This window comes from Nicotiana attenuata, chromosome 3 (genome assembly GCF_001879085.1).
Source record: "Nicotiana attenuata strain UT chromosome 3, NIATTr2, whole genome shotgun sequence".
Lineage (NCBI taxonomy): Eukaryota > Viridiplantae > Streptophyta > Magnoliopsida > Solanales > Solanaceae > Nicotiana > Nicotiana attenuata.
The window spans coordinates 43847507-43871026 of NC_031991.1; the positions used below are offsets into that span (position 1 = coordinate 43847507).

Genomic DNA, 23520 nt, shown 5'->3' on the forward strand with positions numbered 1-23520 from the left:
TTAGACCTTTGAATACTAGATATCCCATACCCGTGCCCAGCACGGACCCAACAGCATCAACTTAAGCCCCAACAGTTAACAATTTGAATTGAGATCTACATTTATTCTTTTATTAGCGTATTTATCATTTTTATACCAATCAATATCTTATTAATGAATGAAAACGACATTTTGTAATAGTTATAAAATAATTTGTTGGCTTAAACTTCTACGCTTGCTATAAGTTTTTTCTTTTTGTCTCCTAAAGCTTTCTTAACATTTTCAAAAACTTTCAGTGTCATTAAAAGTCCAAAATACCCTCAGATTTGAACTAAATGTCAAAGAACAGACACGTCGAAACCAAAGCGCTTCTACTATATAGACTAGGTAAGGCTAGGCACGGGCCCAATATTATAATAATTTAAACTATTATTATATAAACTTTGTTTTGGTGTGAAATTGCGTGTAACAAAAGTTGACGCATGTAAGTTGTTATTAAATCAGATGCTGGATACTATTTACATATATTTTGGAACAAAATATAGACTCATGGATGGTGTATGGTTCCTCTTAAGGGATTAAAGCAAATGTGAGAGAAACTCCCAAAACTGTTGAAAGATTATGTATTCGTAATTGCTGCCAGCTACGGTCCTCAGCTTCTATTGTCACGTGCTAACTATGAGATGCAGGTCGATACAGGAGCATCCTACAAGCAACAAGAGAATATCAATAGCTAAAGGTATATAATATATGTATCTGGAAGAAGTATGTAGATAAGTTGTCAAGTAACACATACAATCATAAAAAGGGAACATTTTGTGATAGAATAATTTTACATGATCTTACAACACATACAAGGGATATGTGATGCAGAAAGATCACATATGCTAATGCACAAAATATGTTTATCAAGCAAACAAAAACCAATTTTATAGCTTGCTGCAATACAGAGAATATCTAAGCAAAACTATGTATAATGCGGCGGCCATGAAGTGAACAACAAAAAAAAGCCACAAAGATATATTACCTGTGGATTTTTCCCAGTTGCAATAGTACGATTTATCCAGTTCATGACATGTTTAGTATTGCCCAAATGCTATTTCTTTTGTTCTTTTTCCCTCTTTCTGTATTAATACTACGACAAATCTTCCTCATTGGTCAAATAGCTCCATGTGTTAATTGGAGGTGTAGTCTCATGCAGGAAAAAGCATAAAAGATCCAGCCAGCTCATTCTATCCTTTCCAAATTTAGTTATACAAAGAGTTTAGTTTTGTAGTACCAAGTTAAAATAAAAAAATCAATCCAATAGTATTTACTGAAGTTTTGTCTGCTTTGTATATTCTATACATGAACAACATCATCATAAAACAAGCTACTAATTCTTACTCCCATTATCTCATACTTACGTATCATCATAGAATGTGTTAATAGTTCTACCCTCTATTCCGGCGTAGACCAGTAGAATTCAACGCTATTCTTCAACCAAAATCTTCAGTGTGGTGCAAAAGCAAAAACACACTATGGTTATAGCTATTGATAAAGCTAACAGAATCTAGCATTTGATCCATAGTAGTTACATTCTCTTGCACCAAAGTATGGGAAAAAATCAAGGAAAGATCAAACTAATATTCTACTACCTTGAATGCATTTTCTGTTTCTCTCCAAAAATAAACCAACAACAGGAAGTAAAGAAGAACCACAAACATGCTACTGGGGGGCATTATTTAAATCGTTACAATGTGTATTTGAGGGAGATATGCAACGCACTCCCTTTACCTTTTGTTCTACTGTTTTCTGAGCTCCTAAGTTCATTCTGATTAATATGAGCTTCTGAATTCTTATCAGTGCATTCATATTAATTTCTCTATTTTGCCACACCATTAGGCCAATATGTCCAAAAACCAAATCAGATCTCAATTAATATACTTTTTATGTTCTATATATCATTCGTTGTTAGCAATTTAATCACCCTACATAACCACCTACCTCCTCGGTTGATATCTAAGACAATCTAAAAAGATTCTATAGCATATTAAACTCAAAAAGACGCAACCGCATCATTCTTATAACGACCCTATATCCAAATAGTAACATCTCTGCATACAAAAGTATAAAACTTCTAAGATTAATATGTGGGGGTTAAAGTAATCTACACCACATATGTGATGGTAATCTTCTAATTTAATTCCAAGATTAATATTCTCTATCAATGGAATATTTTATTAATTCAAAGTTACTCAATTCAAAGGTGGCTGGGAAACAACGAACTTACAAGTCAAATATTTGATTTGACCCTATTCAAGAACTTACAAAAACTGTAAGTTCCCATTTATTTTTATTCTCCCTACCAATCTTATAATATTATTTTGAAATTGAAACTCTCACTATATCCATCTCCTCCTGCCATGAAAAAAGCACTTCGAGAACAACCAATTAAAAGCACCAATCTCCAAATCATTAAGACAACTGCTATTTGAGAATTGTATGGTCCTTTTTTATTAAATTTTTTACGTTTGATGATTAAATTTCGGCTCTAAGTCTAGAGTATGAAAGAGGAACTTAGATTTCATGTGCGAACTTAGATTCCTGTTAACATAAATTTTCTCATTACCTTAAGCATAGTCAACTGTAATAAAGTTCTTTTCTGATACATAAGAAACATCATATATCTAATTTCCCATCATAAATTTTTCCATAGAATGAAAATGTCAATCGAGGCAGCCTCAGTAGAAAAATTAAGAGTATCTAATTAGTTCTGTTAACAATAAGATTATATTTTAGCTTACTAAGTGTTAAACAGCATTTGCTTACCTTTCACATAGACAATATATCTCCGCTATAGTCTGGACGTCATCATATGAAATACCACCTGCAAAGTAAGACAAAGTTAAGCAAAATAAGCAAAAAGAAGATTGATTCTTGATTGAATATACTAAATAGATATAAAATTCGCCTAAGATTTGGTAACATTGCTCTAAAGATAAAGCTATAAGAAAATTACTTGCAATGATTTTTTTTATCTTCATTATTGCTTAGGCACTCGTTGAAAAAAATCCATATAAAGAGTCAATACGCGCCAGTATCAGGTCAAGTGCCTATGCGAAGGAAAAAATAGTTTCCATCTTAGATATAAGTACTCAACTGATAGAGTCGGTTAACAAAAGTTTGAAATAATCAATTAATAATTAGGGATGGCAAATGGGGCAGGGCAGGGCAAAGTCTTAATGAGGCAGGGCAGGACGGGGCAGGTCAAAACACATTTTCTAAAAATAGTTAATGGGGCAGGGCAGGGATAGGGAAATAAGCAGTGTATTAGAGGACAACAACCCATTAACCAAATGACCTCTTGTAGGTTTCTCATTTTTCACAAGAACTACAACACATACGTGTAGATTTGTTTGATCAGAATTCAAATTTATTTGGTTGAGTTATCAAATGAGTTCTCAATCCATATAATTGTCGATCTTAAATTGGACAAGTCCAGTGGCCCATTTTTGATACATTATACAACATTGATAAAAAATTTATTCAATCAATATGCATAAACAACTAAACAATATTTTAAATGTTTCAATAGAAAGTTGAAAAGGTAAAAGAAATTAAAAGCATACTGCAAAATAAAAAATAAAGAGAAAAAAATAAAAAAAAGAGTCTAAACGGGGCAGGGCGGGGCAAGGCAAAATTTTGACAAAAGGCTAAATGGGGCAGGGAATGGGGCAGGGTAGGGCGAGTCAAAATTTTAGCGGGTGTAAGGCTCGCCCCGCCCCGCCCTATTTACATCCCTAATGATCATCACAAAGTATTATGTTTGTCTTACATAACTACCGCACTTATTTTGTTGAAATTGCAAAATCAACAAAACTCGCAAGGCTAAGCTTAAAAAATACAGTATTACCACTCCATGTAACCCACCAGTGAATTGCAAAATTAAAATTCACGAAGAGAAACCAACAAAAGAAAAGAAGGGAAAAGGGATCTTAAAAAAAGCAGAGAAGAAAAAGGGGAAGAGAACCTACAATAGCGACTGAGCTTCAGAATTAGCGAAAAGAAAACAAAGGGAAGAAAAAGGAGAAGAAGATGTGACAAAACCATTAAATTTCAGGAGAACCCACCCAGAGGGAAAAAAGAATGAAGATAAAAGGAGAAAAAAATATGTACCTGCAGCTAGACTTGAGAGCTAGAAGACAATCAGGGAGAAGACGTGTAATTAGAGACAACACATTAATGGAAAATCTCATATGTTAGTGTTTTAAATTACAACTGAAGTCATATGAAAGTTACACGTAGAGTTTTTCTAGACAAACTTTGATAGGAGATGCGAAATGACTAAATTACCCTCGAACTTTACAAAAAAAGACACGAAGCTGACAGGTCGAAACCTGAGCTACGAATAAATATTGAACGACTAAAATATTGATGGACTTTTATGCCCTTAAATATTTATATAATTTAAGAATCTAATTGTAAATTAACTAATGATAGAATTCTTTTTCGATTTAAACCAGACCCTACAAAGTCAATCTTACTTGGATTAAAAAGGCGTAGAAAGACTTTAACTCAAAGTTTAAGATAAAAGTTAAGGAGACTTATCACATTTATAAAAATCCTGCTTGCTAAAGAATCCAATTGTTTGTCCATTCTAAACATGAAGATAAATGAAAAGAGAATGCAAACATCAGACAATTTTTTTGGCTATTCAAAATCAGTTATTTTATCCAAAGTGTTAAACCATAATGGATAAAATTGAATATTTAGGATTTCGGCTGCTAGTAATGAATTTGAAGTCAACCAGGATTTTTATAATGGATTCTAACTCTCTAAATGGTGCAGATTTTATTTTTGTATAAATTAAGTACGAATACTTCTGCTAAATATTCAACGATTATAATATTTCTAAAACATTGATCGATTTTTATCTTGATCCAATTACCATTGTAATTCTACAAGTCTAATATCAAGTCATATTTTTTCATCATCTTTTCTAAATTTCAGATCATTTTGTTAGTTGATTCAGTTTGTGATTTATGTTAAGATAGAAGTTTTCTTGAAATATCTATTGTGCATAAATATAGTGGTATTTTGGTTTCATAAAGATTTAATAGCTTAAGTTTGTGATAATTCATTTGATTTGCTTTGTTCTTTATAAAATTTTCTATGATTTTGACTTTTAATTAGCGTACATAATTTTTCATTTTAGATATGTTTACAGATTAAGGTTTTTTTACACATATATTTTTTTTTAATACATCCTATTAAATTACACGTTTCTTATACTTTATAATTAGAAGAGTATGAATGCTAATACATATAGATAAACTTCAATCTATTGACACACACACACGATAAAAATGAATTAGCTAACAAAAAGTCGTATCTTTAATATCATAAATTGGATGAAATAAATGCTTTATTGCAACAAGTATATTCACATATCTCCTGTTAATTATTAGACATGTTATTGTTATATACTTTTTATATTTACTCTCTTGTGTAACTTTTTTTCACGTTTTTATTTTTTTAGTGCTAGAAAATTACGTGCGAGGCACGTGCATAGAGACTAGTATATATATATATATATATATATATATATATATATTAAAAGCACGAAGGCACTTAGCGAAATGTCGTTCGTCTTTTTTGCCCCTTTAAAAATAGAGTTCACACTAGACAAAATAGTCATTTAATTATCTTCCTAATATTTAGGAATTTTAATTCAACTAAAATTTTACTAATTAAATCTTTCCTTATTTAAACAATGTGAGAAATCCTAATATCTTAGTGACTGTATTTTCCATTATGATTTTAGCTTATATAATAATTACAGAGCATGGACAATTTAATACAATATAAATATGCAAAGTTTGAATTATCATCAAAAACTATTATCTCACTCATAGACGAGATTTCATAGGGAAACACTTACTTTTTACCAAGAAAATTTCATAATCTTAACATTAATATATTCACAATCTCAAGGACAAAATCAAATACAACCCTCTACTTAACTGTAGTAATATGTTTATTATCAATTTAGTAATAGGAAAAAACATTAATGTTTAACAATTATGATGCTATTTCATATTGGACAATCTTATAATTTAATTATTTTTTTTTAATATTTAGGACTTTAAAATCTGATTATTGAATTTTTCTTATTTGAAATATGTAGGAAGTTCTAAAATTTAGGACTTTAAAATAAATCAAGATTTTACCTTATTTGAATATTTTCCTTATTCCAACTATATATCATAATTATAACTTCGTTATATTACTTTTCCTAAAATTTGATGCCTTAAATTAACTAAAATTTATTTTATTAAATTTTTCGTTATTTACAAAAGCTATAAATTCCACACAAAGTTAGAAAAAGCAACAAGTTCGTGTCCAGTTTCGATATGAAGTACTCTTATAAAGGTGTACTTGTTTAAATATAGTAATTATTATTATTTAAATATTATTGATAATATATTTTGGAGCACCCCCTAAAGACTAGACACTAAGTAATAATACATGAAGCAATCGGCCAGTTGCTCAATCAAAATATTATTGATATGAAGTGAAATTTGAAAATTTTATGCCCAAATACTGATTCCAAAAAAAAGTACGTAAAAATTCTAAATCTTTACATATTAAAAGATTTAATTTTATGTCTATCGATATTGTGTAAAAAATTTATGTTATATTAAAAAGTTAGCTATTATTTTTATAAGGTCACTATTTCAGGCTGCACAGTATTATACAAGATCATCTCAAAAATATTGACCAGCAGATTGCAAGGAGTGATGGATCACCTAGTTGACAAGAGTCAGTATGGTTTTATCCCTCGAGAGTTATAACAGATAACATAATCCTAAGTCATGAGTTGGTAAAAGGGTATTGGAGGAAGGGCATCTCTCCTAGATGTATGATAAAATTGGACCTGCAAAAGGCATATGATTCTGTAGAATGGAATTTCTTAGAACAAGTGCTGAACCACCTAGGAATGCCAGAGAAGTTTGTAAAATGGATTATGGTGTGCATAAGAACAGTTTCCTATTGCATTCTCATCAATGGAAAACCAATGGAACCATTTCAAGCCAGAAGAGGACTAAGGCAGGGTGATCCATTGTTACCTTTTTTATTTGTACTGGGTATGGAGTATCTTACAAGAAGCTTTAAAACACTGAGGTATAAGCCGAATTTCAACTTCCATCCTAGGTGTGACAAGTTAAATATCATCCAACTGGGGTTTGCAGATGACCTGCTATTATTCAGCAGAGGTGATACTATCTCCATTCAAATGGTGTTCAATTATTTTATGGAATTTTCAAAGGCATCTGGATTAAAAGCAAATACAGCAAAGAACTCCATTTATTTTGGAGGGGTTCCACAAATTATACAGAAAAATATTGTGCAGGTAACTGGATTTAGCAGGGGAGAATTGCCATTCAAATATCTTGGAGTACCACTCAACACTAAGAGGATATCTCTGCTACAATGCCAACCACTATTGGAGAAGATACTAGGCAGGATCACTTCATGGACTTCAAAGTTCTTATCTTATGCAGGCAGATTGCAACTGATCAAAACAGTTCTATTTTCCATACAAATCTATTGGTCACAGATCTTTGTTATCCCTAAGAAGATAATGAAGAAGATAGAAACAATTTGTAGAACATTCTTGTGGACTGGAGGAACAGAGGCTTCAAAAAGAGCTTTGATATCATGGGAAAAAGTGTGCTCACCAAAGTCAGCAGGTGCTTTCAATGTTATGGATATTCAGATATGGAACAGAGCTGCATTTTCAAATTACTATGGAATCTGTGCAAGAAGAAGGACAAGTTATGGGTCCAATGGGTCCACCTATATTACGGGAAGAAACAGAAAGTATGGGATTGCAAACCAAGGAATGCATCATGGATGGTTCAAAAAATAATCAAAGCAAAGAGCTACATAGAAGAAGCAGGAATCAGCATGAAGGAAGTAATAGAATGGAACTACTTCTCTATCAAGAAGTGGTATAATAGCATGCTAGGGCAATATCAAAAGGTATCATGGAGGCGACTAACATGCAACAATCTAGGAGCTCCAAAGTGGATCTTTGTTCTGAGTTTAGCTATACAAAACAGGCTACTTACAAGAAGCAGACTACACACATGGGGGATTGCAGATGAAGTAAGCTGTCCTTTATGTACTGAAGCAGAAGAGACTATTGAACATTTATTGTTTAACTGTCGAATTATTGGAGAAATATGGAGCAAGCTACTACACTGGCAAGGAATAAATAGAGCTCCGATGGAATGGCAAAGGGAGATACAATGGGCTGAAAGCAATGCAACTAGAAACAATGCAGCAGCTCAAGTCTATAGATTGACTCTGGCATGTGCAGTGTACCACATATGGAATGAAAGGAACAACAGAATATTCCAAGATCAGAAGAAAACAATGGAAATGATAGTGAGGCAATTTGTTCTAGAGGTAGCAATTAGAGGATCGATGAATAGTAAAACAGAAAAGAGAATAGCAGAAATAGATACTTACCGTAAAAGAGGATAGAAGAGATGTAGAAGAGGGAATGGAACTGGGAATGCCCTGTTCCAGACAGAACTTTGTACATATTGCTATTGGTAAATAAAATCATTTAATTACCAAAAAAAAAGGTCACTAATTATGCATATTATAAAAATTTAACTTTATATTACGTTATAATAATTTGTTGTGTAAATATTTTGACACTACCAGTAAGAAATTAAACTCATATTAAAGCAATCTAATTTAAACGTATTTAACCCAATCTAATTTAACAGCTGCTCATTGACTTGACGTTTAACAACTGCTCATTAACTTTAAAAAGCAAAAAGTATCAAATGAATTAAACTTCTTTAACCAATATTTACATGCGTCAATTCCCCATATATTTGTTCCCAAACATTTTTTTTTTGATTTCTCACCTGGTATTCGGTACCCACATTGGGGCCCGACTAATTCGGATTCACGCCGGGAAGTCCCCTATTGGGGGGTAAAGCGCTCCCTAACAAAGGCGACTCCATACCCAGGGGCTCGAACTCGAGACCTCTGGTTAAGGATGTAGGAGTACTTACCACTCCACCACAACCCTGATATTTGTTGCCAAACATTGAGACACTTAAAAGTGGCTTTATTCTTTACTTAACTTATTAGATTAGAGTCAGGGCTCTACCTGTCTAGGAGGCCACCAAATTGGAAATCAAATTAAATCAAGTTTGATTACACAAAAAATTTAAGAAAAGTAAGAGACTTTTAAATCTTGTGATCTTAAATTAAAGACGTGTGAAAGATATCAAAATATCTTTAAATGGTCTTAGTTGTGTCATGTGGTTGGAGTTAAGAAATTACTAAATATAGAAAGAACCATTCCTTTTGAAACAAACTAAAAAATTTACATCAGGTCACTAATGACACATATCATAAAAATTTACTTGATATTACCTTATAATTAATTTGATTATATAAATATTTTGACACTATCACTAATTAAACTCATATGAAAATGCATCAATTTGTCATTTAATTTAAGAAAAACTGCAACTAATACTAAAAATATCTACATTTTGATTTAAACGTATTTAATTCTGTCTAACTTAACAGCTGCTCATTGACTTAAAAAAAAGCAAAAAATATCAAATAAATTAATCATCTTTAACCAATATTTGAATGTATCAATTCCCCACATATTTGTTGCCAAACATGGAGACACTTCAAAGGGGCTTTACTCTCTAACTTATTAGATTAGAGTCAGGGACCTGTCTAGGAGGCCTAAATTTGTTCACCACCTAAACTTTCTGTGTTTGACCAACAATGGTAGGTTAGAAACTCGTATTTTAGTCATAGTTTGTACTTTATTTACTAAGTTTTACTTGTGGTTGAGCTTAAATAATGGTGATTTGCGCTTATTACGTATTTATGCCTTGCAGGAAATGATTCCGAGCTATTAAGATAATTTGGAGCTAATTTGAACAAGTTGGAACTTTAAAGTCTGAGTAAAAGCCCAAGAAATTAAGTCGGGATCACGTTCGGGGGTCGAGGACCAAGTCTGGATGTCAAAAAGTGAGAAAACAAAATTACTCTGAGAAAATTGCACTACCGCGTCGTGCGATTCGTAGCGGGACGCGGAGCGCTAGTGCAAACTTCTTGCAGAGGGAAAAAAGTAGGTCTCTGAACTTTCCCACTAATGAGGCGCATGGTGCGCCGCGGTAGTATATTTTCTCGCCCAACTTTTTTCACTTCGGCTTGGAAAGGATAGTTTCATACGGGCCCATTCCTACATGGTATAATTACATCAAAAACATGAATATTAGAGGACTTTTGACCTTGGAAGCTTTGGGAAAGCATTGGAGGCTACAAGACACAGGATTTCATCATCTTTCCATCAATTCAATACGGGAGTTTGGATTGTAATGTCAGATTGATGTTTTTTATTCTTTAATTATATTTGTGATGACCTCCTCCATGATTATGGAGTAGTTTCCCTTAGGGTTTGACGGATATGGTATTTTGATAAATATTTATGATTTTAACTCTAGTTCTTTGCTTGAATTCGTTTATGGAGCTTAGAATTGTTGCAACTTTATTCACCGGTCTATTTAATCGAAACAGGAATATTTTGGTGATTATCTTTGCATTATTTTATTTGATTTAATTCATCGATTCTCTTAAGTAACCGAAAGAGCTTGTTGAATTGTTGATTAAATCAAGTTAGGAGAATATTTAAGAGACGTTTTCCTAAAGACTAATCCATTAACGCATGCTTGCATACTTTCACAGTACTTATATTAGTTCACCTCGTAGAGTAAAGATTTAATCGAGAGAGGAGTCTTGACTACACGTTTGAACTAATCATCGAGTGAATTAGTGAGAATCATTAGAACATTAGAGTGAATTAAACTAGAGCTAAATCTCAAATAGCTATCTTGCACCTATCTTGTCAACCCTTATTCCTCACATTGATAAGAAACAAACTCTGCTAATCTCTAGTTCTTTGCAGTCAATTGTCAATTGCTTTACTTTAGTAGTTAATCGTAGTTCGTAATCAATCCAAATCAAGTTTTGATTATCTTGAATAGCAGTTAAACCAGAAATTACTAGAGCATTATTTAAATCCAATCCTTGTGGAGGCGATAATTATACTATATTATTTTTGGCTAACGAGCATCAATTTCGTGTTGTGTTTTGCCCTCATCAAATTTTGGCACTGTTGCCGGGGATTGGCAATCAATAGTGTTCAAATTAGTTTTTGGTGCTAATTTAGGAACCAATTTTATTTTATTCTTCATGAGTTTCTCTTCCATGTGCAGGCAACAAGTTAAGCTCTTTGGTGTATGACTCAATCTTCTTCTAAGGAAGTGATTCCATACGATCCAGAGGTAGAAAAGTATATGCGACAGTTGAGGAAAGAGAAAGAACTCACCGAAAATTCTTGGGGTTATCTTCAACCCAAGAGAACATGGCTAAAAATGGTGAGGAGATAGTTGATTTGGCTGTGGGAAGCAACCCAACAGGAAGCAGCCGCATGGGCAGCTGCTGAAGTAGCTCTCAGAGCTGATGAAACGGTTGACGGGAATGGAGGACGAAGATTCAACCTGAACCGACCTCTAGTTGAAAACGAATTTGAAAATAGTATGCCCAGGCTTGGACAATCACTGGAAGACTACGCTAGGCCAGTCTACAACCATGGATCTAGTGTGCGACTCCCTCCGATCACAACCAATAATTTTGATATCAAGCAAGGGCTATTTGTCACGACCCAAACCGGAGGGCCGCGACGGGCATCCTGTGCCTTACTCAATCGAATACTAACATAACGTATCTTTCTTAACACATCATCATGTCTAAATGGACTAGAAGGGCCATCATAAGATAACCAGAATAAAACAAAAGGAAATACTAGACATAGGAGGACCTGACATGATATAGAAACTTATACAAGTGACATACGGGCCTATAAGGCTGACATGATCATTTGTACACTCAAAACATAGGTCGACAATGCCATACAAGTATCCATATACATGACATCCATCTACAAGCCTCTAAGATTACATAAGCGTCACAAAGGTTGGGACAGGGCCCTACCATACCGATCAATACATGTTCAAATCATACTGACCATATAGGCAACTTCGGAGCAAGTGGAGTGCACCAACACCTTCGCTGAGCTGATAGCCTACTAAGAGGACTGTCAACCTCTCTATCGGGACTTGCGGGCATGAAACGCAGCGTCCCTAGGCAAAAGGGACGCCAGTACGAATAAAATACCGAGTATGTAAGGCATGAAAAGTAGTATATAAAAGACATGAAAGAAACATGGAGTAAATGACTCAACCTGTAAGTCTGAATAGCTCTGTGAATCATGAAACATTTATAATGTCATGCATGTATAAATGTCATATCATGCATAGGTATATGAAATACATAACGTCATCAAGCCTTTGAGGGCATCCCATCATATCATCTCAGCCTCTGTGGGCGAAATCATCAACGTATACCAACTGATCAGGTGGTGGTGCGTATATAACGCCATAACCTTTCCCCATACCCTATATACATATATTTATACGCGTATATAACGTCATCTGGTCATGAGTCAATATACATGTATAAATGAATGCAATACATAATGAAGTAAGTCAATAAAATCTCTCAGATGTCATGAGATCCATGAACAGATGATATGATAGTAGGACACACGGGGAATCAATAACATAGGCTACCCTAGTACTTCTAAGAATAGAATCATTTGTGAAAGTTGCGTGCTTGCTCGTTTCGTTGTATCATATGGATCATGACAAAAGGAAAGAAGGGATAGCCTTATCATAACTCAAGTCGTCAATGCAACTCATTAATAAGCTTACAACAACTAGTGCGCCAACCCAATAACAAAGAAATACATGTACAACTTAGATGGCACTAGTATATCATGTATCTCAAACGATAACTCGATTCTAAAATAAAACGGGCAGCATTTCCCCTGATTTTACTGCTCCCTCAAGCCTACTATAGGCGAGACCACAACAAAATACAACCAGCAACTCAAAAACAACCTAAGTACAATTCGAGACCTTTAATACAACAAACCCAAACATACCATAACACACCCAATCAACAAGTTATCAATTAGCCTGAAATTGCAACGACGAGCGACTAGCCCACTACCTTACCATATGTGGAGTTTCTCCACGTCCTTTATCCTTCCAAACTCCATAAATCAGCAGCACAATAGGCCAACACATGTGGACTACAAAACAGTCCACTAAAAGTGAAATAAATCGAACTCCCGGCTTCCGATCACCGCCCCGTGAGTTCTAACTATTAGAAAATGAATTTATCAGCCTTCTTTAATTATAAAAGCTTAAATACAGAAAGTAGGCATTTTCTTAACTATGAAGTACCTTCCAAAACTCAAACTTTAAAGAAAAAGAGAGGTGATATGGCAATACTTACGTCGTAGGGATCGTTCTAATGTTATCGCTTCTTGATTTTGTACCCAAGATGTTAATCTTCTTTGAAACCCATGTAGAGAGATTAAGGGTAAGATTATGATCTTATTTTGGTCGTGGTCTATGGAAAAATGAAGAAAGAGACGATATAAGGGATATATATATATATATATATNATAAGGCATATATATATATATATATATATATTCACTTTTGAAAAGTCAAAGAGGTGCTAGCTCGGCACCCTAGCATTGGCCCTTCTTCCGACGCTTATATCATTTTATAGGGATGTTTTATGAATGAACGACAAAGAATGTTGGGAACTACATTCCAAAACCTTCAATTTGGTATATAATATGTCCCAAAAATACCTTATATAGCACACGAAATGTATTGCTAAAAAAGCTTCAGTGACACACTTACTTGTCACCTATGCAGTCTGCCCAGTCTCGCGAAACTGCAAATATCTCTCTACTCCGATGTCGTATCGACAAATGGTTAAATGCTTTATAAACTAGACTCGTAGATATTCAATTTGATATGTGTATCATCCCGTAATTCCAAGTATATTGGAGAAAATCTCTGCTACATTTGACCAAATTTTCAGCATATTTATCAATGTAACTTGTGATGACCTTTGCCAACTTTTGTTCCACAACTCGCTTGACCTCAAAATGTAACACACGACTATCATAAGCCTAAAATAACTCATAAAATAACCTCGTTATCACGTTGATAACCCTAATCTCACCCCAATGTGCATGTTATAACATTCCAAACTTATCGACTTTCGATGAAACTTATTTTTCGTTTAGCTTCTAAGCTTTCCAACCCTCTTAGTACTTGTTATTCATGATCTTAAAGATTTTTAACCTCCAAGGTAACATGATTAACTTACTTTATGTACTTTCAAAGAAGATCTCATTTTTGAGCTTACATCAATTGACCTACGAATACTCTCACGTACAAAAATATGGGGTGTAACACTACTTCAGGTCATTTCAGAACAATTGTGTCTTCCGTGGCAAATCCAATGAAGATCCAAATACTCATTTGATTATGAGATTATGAGTACCTTCCAGCAAAACGGAGTATCAAAAAATTCTATCTACTTAAGGACATTTCCTTTTTCACTGAGGGAAGATGCTAAGCAATAGTTGCGGAGTTCGCCGACTGGGTTAATACAAACTTGGGAAGACATGACAAGGAAGTTCCTTGATAAATATGTTTCAGCTGCAAAAACAGGGAAATTTGAAGAGAGATCCATAACTTCGAGCAGAAAGAGACAGAAACGGTGTTTGAATCATGGGAAATATTTAAGGATATTATGAGAAAATGTCAGCATCATGGGGTAGACTTGTGGATGCAACTCCAAGATGTTTGGGATGGTCTGACACCCTCTGGTAGGAGGACGCTAAACAACACAGTTGGAGTTCCTCTTATGAAGAAAACTCCCAAAGAGATTGTTGCAATCCTGAATGAATTATCTGAAGATGCAAATCAATGGCCTGCAGATGATAACCATAGAAGAAAATCAGTTGGGGTGCACCAGGTAGACTCTAACACATCAATGCAAGCTCATCTAGACAACATGGCCAGAGAGATAAGAAAGTTAACATTGGCCAAGGTATAGAGTGAGCTGCAAACAGCATGTGACTTTTGTGGAATAGGGCACCCTACACTCGAGTGTCAAGCTTCGGCTGAAGTAGTACATATTGTAGGGAGTGTTGATAGAGGCAACTACCAAAGTGACAATAATTTTAAAAATTTGGGGAGGCACCCCAGGTTTTTCTTGGAGTTCACAAGGTGGTAGTGCAAACGCATGGCAACAAAATAATTCCAGACCCAAGGGCAGGGAGCTACAGGTTTTCAAAATCAGCAGAGGCAACAATATCATCCTCCACGGTCTAATCAGTCTAACTTGGAAGATATGATGAAGGCCTTTATTATTAAGACAAACGAGAGGCTTGAAGCCCATGGCGCAGCTATCAGAGAACTGGGCACGACTTTTTGAAACTTGGAAAGACAGGTTGGGCAACTAGCTAATCTATTGTCTGAAAGGGTTTCAAGAACTCTCCCTGCTAGGGGTGGGCATTCGGTACTTCGGTTCGGTATTTAATAATTTCGCTTCGGTATTTCGGTATTCGATTTATCAATTGTGTACGGTTCGGTATTTCTTATTTTGGTTCAGTACGATTTCGGTTTAATACATATTCATATGTCACGTACTGCTAAGTGCTAAGAGCCTAAGAATTAAGCAGGCAGAAACAACCACTAACGAGTAACGAGTAAACAATCTGCCATTCTGCTGCCTAACAATCTGCCATTCCCCATTCTGCCTAACAAAAGGCAGCAGCACTAAATAAACAATCTGCCATTCTTCCTAACAAATAAACAAAAGGCAGAAATTCAACATGGTAGGCTTACAAACATAAATATTACATAGCTGATCAAGTTCGGACTGGGTTACATTTTACTTGCAAAATTCAACTGAACTACGTATAGGCTTAACTCGACTTAGTACTTAAAAAGTTTGGTCAGATTCGAGCTCTATTCATTTCTACTCTTGACTTCAACTCAAATGTATATTTCTTATTGAGATTTTGGATCCAAGACACTTCCTGATTGATTCATTTTAGTGTTCGAGAAGGATTTTTCCTGATCACTAGCTAGATGCAGTGCCTGAGTTCAATTAGAACTATGTGAACTATTTCGGTATTTTGGTATACAGAAATACCGAAATATCAAAAACCCAAGACCGTATACCGTACCGAAATACCATAATTTCTGTACCTAAATAAATTAAAATACTGAAAAAACCGAAACCGAAATACCAAATTAATTCGGTTCGGTTCGGAATTCGGTTTTTGGATTTTATGCCCACCCCTACTCCCTGCTGATGCTGAAAGAAATCCAAAAAAGAAATAAATGCAATGTATTTGAGGAGTGGACACATATTGGAGGATCCCAGGGCAAAATAAAAGGATGAGCTGATTGAAAGACTGGTGGAGATTGTAGAGGAACAGAAAAATGAAAACATTCAAGAAGGTGCAGGGATGGTGGATGATGGTCTGAAGAAGAAGGGGAATACTAGAGCTCAGAAGAAGAAGAAAGATGAGAATGCAATAAATGAGGAGACTGAAGAAAGTAAATATATGCATGCTCTACCTCTCCCACAGAAGCAGAGAAGAGTGAAGCTGGACAAACAATTTGGGCGCTTTCTAGAAGTGCTCATGAAGGTGCATGCGAATATACCATTCACAGGGGTGCTATCACAGATGCCAACTTATGCTAAATATTTGAAGGATATATTGTCCAAAAAGCGAAAGGTGGAAGAGACATCGGCTGTCAAGCTCACAGAGCATTATAGTGCCATTCTACAAAACAAGCTCCCTCAAAAGTGTGGAGATCCAGGGAGTTTTACTAGACCTTACTCTTTAGGAAGTACTAAATTTAAAAAATCTTTGTGTGATTCAGGTGTTTCTATTAATCTCATGCCTTTGTCTATTTCCAGAAAATTGGAGGGAGAGACTGGAGAAGTCAGGTTGATACCTGTGTCCTTGTAGCTGGCAGATCAAACCACAATCATACCTGAAGGAATAGTGGAAGATGTGCTAGTTCGGGTGGACAAATTTGTATCCCCTGTGGACTTCATGTAGTGAAAATGGAGGAAAATACGGAGGTCCATCTGATTTTAGGAAGACCCTTCTTGGATACTAGCAGAGCAATTCTGGACATTCAGAAAAGGCAGCTCATGCTCAGAGTGGGGGAAGAAAAGGTAATCTTCAAGATGGAAGGATCAAGGGAGCTCTAAAGGAGAAAACTAGAGAGAGTAAAACTGATAAATGTGGGGTGTACCCAAAGAAGGCCGAAAAGAAGCTCTCAGCAAGGATGTGTGCACTGGGCCGGACGTGCAATGGTAATCCCGACTTCGATTCAGACCCCGACTAGATGAATCAGGAAATTTTCCTTTACCCCTTGCCTTTTATTTGTCTGTCACAGGGACATGCTACAATTTAAAGTGTGGGGTGGGGGATGATGTAAATAGGTACATGTGTGTTTGTGTCACGACCCAATTCCCATACCCGGTCGTGATGGCGCCTCTCGTGAAGACAAGGCCAGCCAACTTACCCAAATCATTTCTTTAACAGTTACTAAACATAAGTGAATAGAATAATACAACTTAACGGCCACAATAATCAGTATTTTCAACCCCACATAACCCGACCAGGGTGTCACAAGTCACGAGCATCTAAGAAGTAGGAACACAACTACAGGGTCATATATATATAAAATAAAATCTGGAATCCAAAAGATGAAGTCCGGTGCCGCGAACGCTAGCGGTCACCTTGCTCAGCTACATTAGTATTACCTTCAGTCCGCTAATCACCCGCTACCGGGTGAACAATACCTGCAACTGCACGCGAGGTGCAAGGAGTAAAGTGAGTACTTCCAACTCAGTGGTAATAAGAGTAAATAATACCTGAGAGGCAAGAAATCACGTAAGAGCACTCCATCATGCTATATAGGACAGTACAACCCTTTCTAGAAAACAGTAAGACCGTGAAAAATCCTTTAGAAAATATCTGGCTCAGTTTAAAAACCTCTTTTGAAAATATCCTTTTCCAACAGTCAAGCATATGAATGCGTTATCAAATAGTGCAAGTCCGCACATAAGTTAGCCCCTCGGGCACAGCACTCTATTAACAAATAACACCAGGGTATCTGGTACGCAGTGCAAGAACAACATGGATGCCAATGATATGAGAGTGCTGAATGTCATGCCACGTAGTACAAACAGGAAACAATGCATGAATGCAATGCAATGCACATGACCGCTGCGGCGCGCAGCCCGATCCATTTGGGTACCCGCGCTCACTAGGGGTGTGTACAGACTCCGGAGGGGCTCCTACAGCCCAAGCGCAATATCATCATAGCATCGCTGCGGCGTGCAGCCCGATCCATCCTCAGTCCAGAACATGCAAATGAGCCACTCGGGCAATGTCAAGTAATAGCTTTTAACTCAAAACATCAGAAAAATGCAATTTAAGTCTTTAAACTTTAGCAATATGACTGCACATTTCAAAACAGGGTNTATGAAATGGGATCGGGTTGCACGCCTGCAACAAGGTATATGAAATGGGATCGGGTTGCACGCCTGCAACAAGATATATTGCACGCCTGCAACAAGATATATGAAATGGGATCGGGTTGCACGCCTGCAACAAGATATTCAAAATGGGATCGGGTTGCACGCCTGCAACAAGAAAGAGATGAAAGTGAATACTGTGTTTGTTTCTCTTATTCTTGTTAGAATACTGTGTTTGTTTCTCTTATTCTTGTTAGCAATTGAATTTCGATTTCTCTACATTACTCTTTGGTATTTTGTTGTTATCTGATACTCCCCGCAGCATGTTTTCCCCCTCCCCTCTTTAACTGTAAATATCTGCCTTTATTTCTGCTATATATGATTTAACTGCACAGGTTTATTTGGTAGTCTGGTCCTAGCCTCGTCACTACTTCGCCGGGGTTAGGCCAGGCACTTACCAGTACATGGGGTCAGTTGTGCTGATACTACACTCTGCACTCTTTTGTGCAGATCCCAGTGTTGTAGATTACGGACCGTAGTGAGATAGCTATTTCGTGTTCATCAGGCAACCCGAGGTAGTCCTGCAGGCATCCGCAGACCTTGGCGTCTTCTTCTATGTATTATTCTTGTTTCTTTCATGTATTTCCAGAGGCAGAGTTGTGTTATTTCCTTCAGACCTTTATTTGTAGTACTCTTAGACAGTCTGTGAAGTTGTGGCACCAGTCTTGGGTGGATTTGTTATGGATTGGTATTAGCAGTATTATTAAAACTTTGAACTTAGTCTTCCACCCATTTAAATTCTGTTGTTATTTCAATGTTGGTTCTTAATTGTTATCGGATTAAAAATGGAAACAAGGTAAATAGTTAAACTGGTTGGCTTATCTAGCTTTCACGAGTAGGTGCCATCACGACTCCCGAGGGCGGGAAATCCGGGTCGTGACAAGTTAGTATCAGAGCTCTAGGTTACATGGGTCTCATAGTTCACAGACAAGCTTAGTAGTGTCTGGGGGCTCGGTACGGAGACGTCTGTATTTATCCCCCAGGGGCTACAGAGTTAGGAAAAACTTCACATCTATTCTTTCCTGTCGTGCGGTTTGGTTTCTCAATGCTAATTTAATTTCTACTCTGTTCTTCTACGAATGGCGAGGTCACGTACCGCTTCTTCAGCCGAACAGCAGCATAGACCTGTGATAGATCAGCTACGTCTTCGGAGGCTTTGCGGAGGTTGGATAGGTTTCACCAAGCTCTTCACTACCACTTTCAGCGGTGCATCTTCTGAGGATCACCAAGATTATTTAGACAACTGTCATGAGGTTCTCAGGAACATGGGGATAGTGGAGACCAATGGGGTCGACTTTTCTACTTTTCGCTTATCTGGGTCCACCAAGACTTGGTGGAGGGATTGTTGTTTGGCTAGACCAGTTGGGTCACGGGCTTTGACTTGGGAGCAGTTTACTCAGCTATTTTTGGAGAAGTTTCTCCCTATCACTCAGAGAGAGGCCTATCGGAGGCAGTTTGAGCGTCTCCAGCAGGGTTCTATGACCGTTACTCAGTACGAGACCAGATTCATCGACTTGGCTTGTCATGCTCTTGTCATACTTCCCACCGAGAGAGAGAGGGTGAGGAGGTTCATTGAAAGACTTATCCAGCCTATTCGACTTCAGATGGCTAGGGAGACAGGGGGTGAGATTTCTTTCCAGGAGGCGCCCAATGTGGCCAGGAGAGTGGAGATGGTTCTGTTGTAGGGAGGTGGTCATGGTTCGGACAAGAGGCCTCGTCATTCAGGCCGATTCAGTGGTACCTCGTCTGGAGGCAGGGATTCGTATGGTAGAGGCCATCCTCCTAGGCCTTTTCAGTCAGCACTTCAGGTTTCTTATGGTGCTTCAGGTGGCCGTGGTTCTCATATGCAGTATTCTGATCAGCAGTCCTACAGTGCACCACCAGCTCCTATCAGCGCACCGCCGCTTCAGAGTTTCCAGGGTCGTCAGCCCCAACAGCCGAGCGTTTGTTTTACTTGTGGCGACACAAGGCACATTTCTAGGTACTGCCCTCGAGCACCGAGTGTTCCACAGCCCGCCTAGCCAACTAGAGATAGGGGGTAGAGGTGCTAGAGGTAGAGGTAGAGGTATTAGAGGTGGAGCTCAGGGCGTTAGAGGTGGAGGCCAGCCAACAGCAGGCCGTCCTAGAGATGTAGTTCCGGGTGGTGGGGCCCAGCCCCGATGTTATGCTCTTCTAGCCAGCCCCGAGGCTGAGGCTTCCGATGCAGTTATTACAGGTAGTGTTCTGGTTTGTAGAAGAGATGCCTCAGTTTTATTTAATCCAGGGTCTACATACTACTATGTGTCATCTTATTTTGCACCGTATCTGGTCATGCCTAGTGGTTCTTTGAGTGCTCCTGTTTATGTGTCTACCCGATGGGTGATTCTATTATGGTAGATCGAGTCCATCGTTCATGTATAGTTGTGATTGGAGGTCTTGAGACTCGTGTAGATTTGCTTCTTCTGGACATGATTGATTTTGATGTCATATTTGGAATGGACTGGTTATCACCTTACCACGCTATCTTGGATTGTCATGCCATGACTATGACCTTAGCCTTACCGGGTTTACCTCGTTTAGAGTGGAGAGGGACTAATGGTCATTCTGCCCGTAGTGTTATCTCTTATGTGAAGGCTCGGCGTATGGTTGAGAAGGGGTGTTTGGCCTATTTGGCATATGTCCGAGATTCTAGTGCCGAGGTTCCTTCTATTGATTCTGTGCCTGTTGTTCGTGAGTTCCCTGAGGTATTTCCTTCAGACCTGTCGGGTATGCCACCCGACAGGGATAGTGACTTTTGCATTGATTTAACTCCGGGCACTCAGCCTATTTCTATCTCGCCGTATCGTATGGCCCCGCCTGACTTGAAAGAGTTGAAGGAGCAGTTGCAAGACTTGCTTGAGAAGGGCTTCATTAGACCGAGTGTTTCGCCTTGGGGTGCGCCGGTGTTGTTCGTTAAGAAGAAGGACGGATCGATGAGAATGTGTATTGATTACTGGCAGTTGAACAAGGTTACAATCAAGAATAAGTATCCATTGCCGAGGATTGATGATTTGTTTGATCAGCTTCAGGGTGCCAAGGTATTTTCGAAGATTGACTTGAGATCTGGCTACCATCAGTTAAGGATTAGGGCATCTGATGTCCCTAAGACAGCTTTCCGCACTCAGTACGGGCATTATAAGTTCTTGGTGATGTCATTTGGGTTGACAAATGCCCCAGCAGCTTTTATGGATTTGATGAACCGAGTGTTTAGGCCTTACTTGGATTCATTCATGATAGTCTTCATTGATGATATTTTGATATATTCCCGCAGCCGGGAGGAGCACGAGCAGCATCTTAGAGTGGTTCTTCAGACTTTGAGGGATAGTCAGTTGTATGCTAAGTTTTCGAAATGTGAGTTCTGGTTGAGTTCAGTTGCATTCCTAGGTCATGTTGTGTCAGCAGAGGGTATTCAGGTTGATCCGAAGAAGATTGAGGCAGTCAAGAACTGGCCTAGACCAGCATCAGCTACAGAGATACGAAGTTTCTTGGGATTGGCAGGCTACTATCGTCGGTTCGTAGAGAGGTTTTCATCTATTGCAGCCCCGATGACCAGGTTGACCCAGAAGGGTGCCTAGTTCAGATGGTCAGACGAGTGTGGGGCGAGCTTTCAGAAGCTCAAGACATCTCTGACTACGGCACCGGTGTTGGTTTTACCCACAGGTTCAGGGCCTTATACCGTTTATCGTGATGCATCTCGTATTGGACTTGGTACGGTGTTGATGCAGGATGGCAGGGTCATTGCCTATGCTTCGCAGTAGTTGAAGATTCATGAGAAGAACTATCCGATTCATGATTTGGAGTTAGCAGCCATTGTTCACGCGTTGAAGATTTGGAGGCATTATGTGTATGGCATGGCATGTGAGGTGTTCATGGATCACAAGAGTTTGCAGTATTTGTTCAAGCAAAAGGAGCTAAACTTGAGGCAGAGAAGGTGGTTGGAGTTGTTAAAAGACTATGATATCACCATCTTATATCATCCGGAGAAGGCCAATGTGGTGGCCGATGCTTTGAGTAGGAAGTCAGCCAATATGGGCAGTCTTGCTTATATACCGGTCGGTGAGAGACCGCTTGCCTTGGATGTTCAGGATTTGGCCAATCAGTTCGTGAGTTTGGATGTTTCTGAGCCCAGCCGTGTGTTAGCTTGCACCTCTTCATTATTGGAGCATATCCGAGATCGGCAGTATGATGATCCTCATTTGTGTGTCCTTAGAGACACGGTGCAGCACGGAGGTGCCAAGCAGGTTACCTTAGGTGATGATGGAGTTTTGAGATTACAGGATCGAGTTTGTGTGTCTAATGTGGATGGACTCCGAGAGTTGATTTTAGAGGAGGCCCATAGCTCCCTGTACTCTATTCATCCGGGCGCTGCGAAGATGTATCAGGATTTGCGGTAGCATTACTGGTGGAGGGAAATGAAGAAGGATATCGTTGCATATGTGGCTCGGTGTTTGAATTGTCAGCAGGTTAAGTACGAGCATCAGAGGCCTGGTGGTTTGTTCCAGAAGATTGAGATTCCTGAGTGGAAGTGGGAGCGTATCACTATGGACTTCGTTGTTGGACTCCCACGGACTCAGAAGAAGTTCGATGCAGTATGGGTTATTGTTGATAGGCTGACCAAGTCATCGCATTTCATTCCTGTGGCAGTCTCCTATTCTTCCGAGAGATTAGCTGAGATCTAAATCCGGGAGATTGTTCGTCTTCATGGTGTGCCCGTGTCTATCATTTCGGATCGAGGTACGCAGTTTACCTCACATTTCTGGAGAGCAGTTCAGCGAGAGTTGGGCACACGGGTTGAGTTGAGCACAGCATTTCATCCTCAGACGGACGGGCAGTCCGAGCGGACTATTCAGATTTTGGAGGATATGCTCCGAGCTTGTGTCATTGACTTTGGAAGCTCGTGGGATCAGATCTTGCCTTTAG

At 37.9% G+C, this 23520-nt stretch overlaps 2 protein-coding genes and 1 long non-coding RNA gene across 4 annotated transcripts; 2 read left to right on the forward strand and 1 right to left on the reverse strand.

Moving 5' to 3' along the window:
- Positions 455–4222, reverse strand: LOC109223620. 2 transcript variants are annotated; one of them, XR_002067610.1, is made up of 3 exons: positions 4138–4222; positions 2791–2848; positions 455–685 (listed from the first exon to the last, which is right to left on the reverse strand). It is a non-coding gene; the product is annotated as an uncharacterized LOC109223620 (long non-coding RNA). The 2 variants fall into 2 exon arrangements; XR_002067609.1 differs by lacking the exon at positions 4138–4222 and adding an exon at positions 3996–4129.
- LOC109224311 lies at positions 7933–8514 on the forward strand. The gene has a single exon (XM_019388898.1). It carries the CDS (start codon positions 7933–7935, stop codon positions 8512–8514), a length of 582 nt encoding a protein of 193 aa, XP_019244443.1.
- Positions 21540–21959, forward strand: LOC109224627 (RNA-directed DNA polymerase homolog; the record flags this gene model as incomplete). The annotated part of the gene is made up of 1 exon (XM_019389171.1): positions 21540–21959. A coding segment is annotated over exon 1 (420 nt), but the record flags the coding sequence as incomplete, so codon positions are not given.

Excerpts from the sequence above, each read along its gene's own strand:
- LOC109224311 (XM_019388898.1), top strand. The coding sequence starts at position 7,933 with ATGAAGGAAGTAATAGAATGGAACTACTTCTCTATCAAGAAGTGGTAT.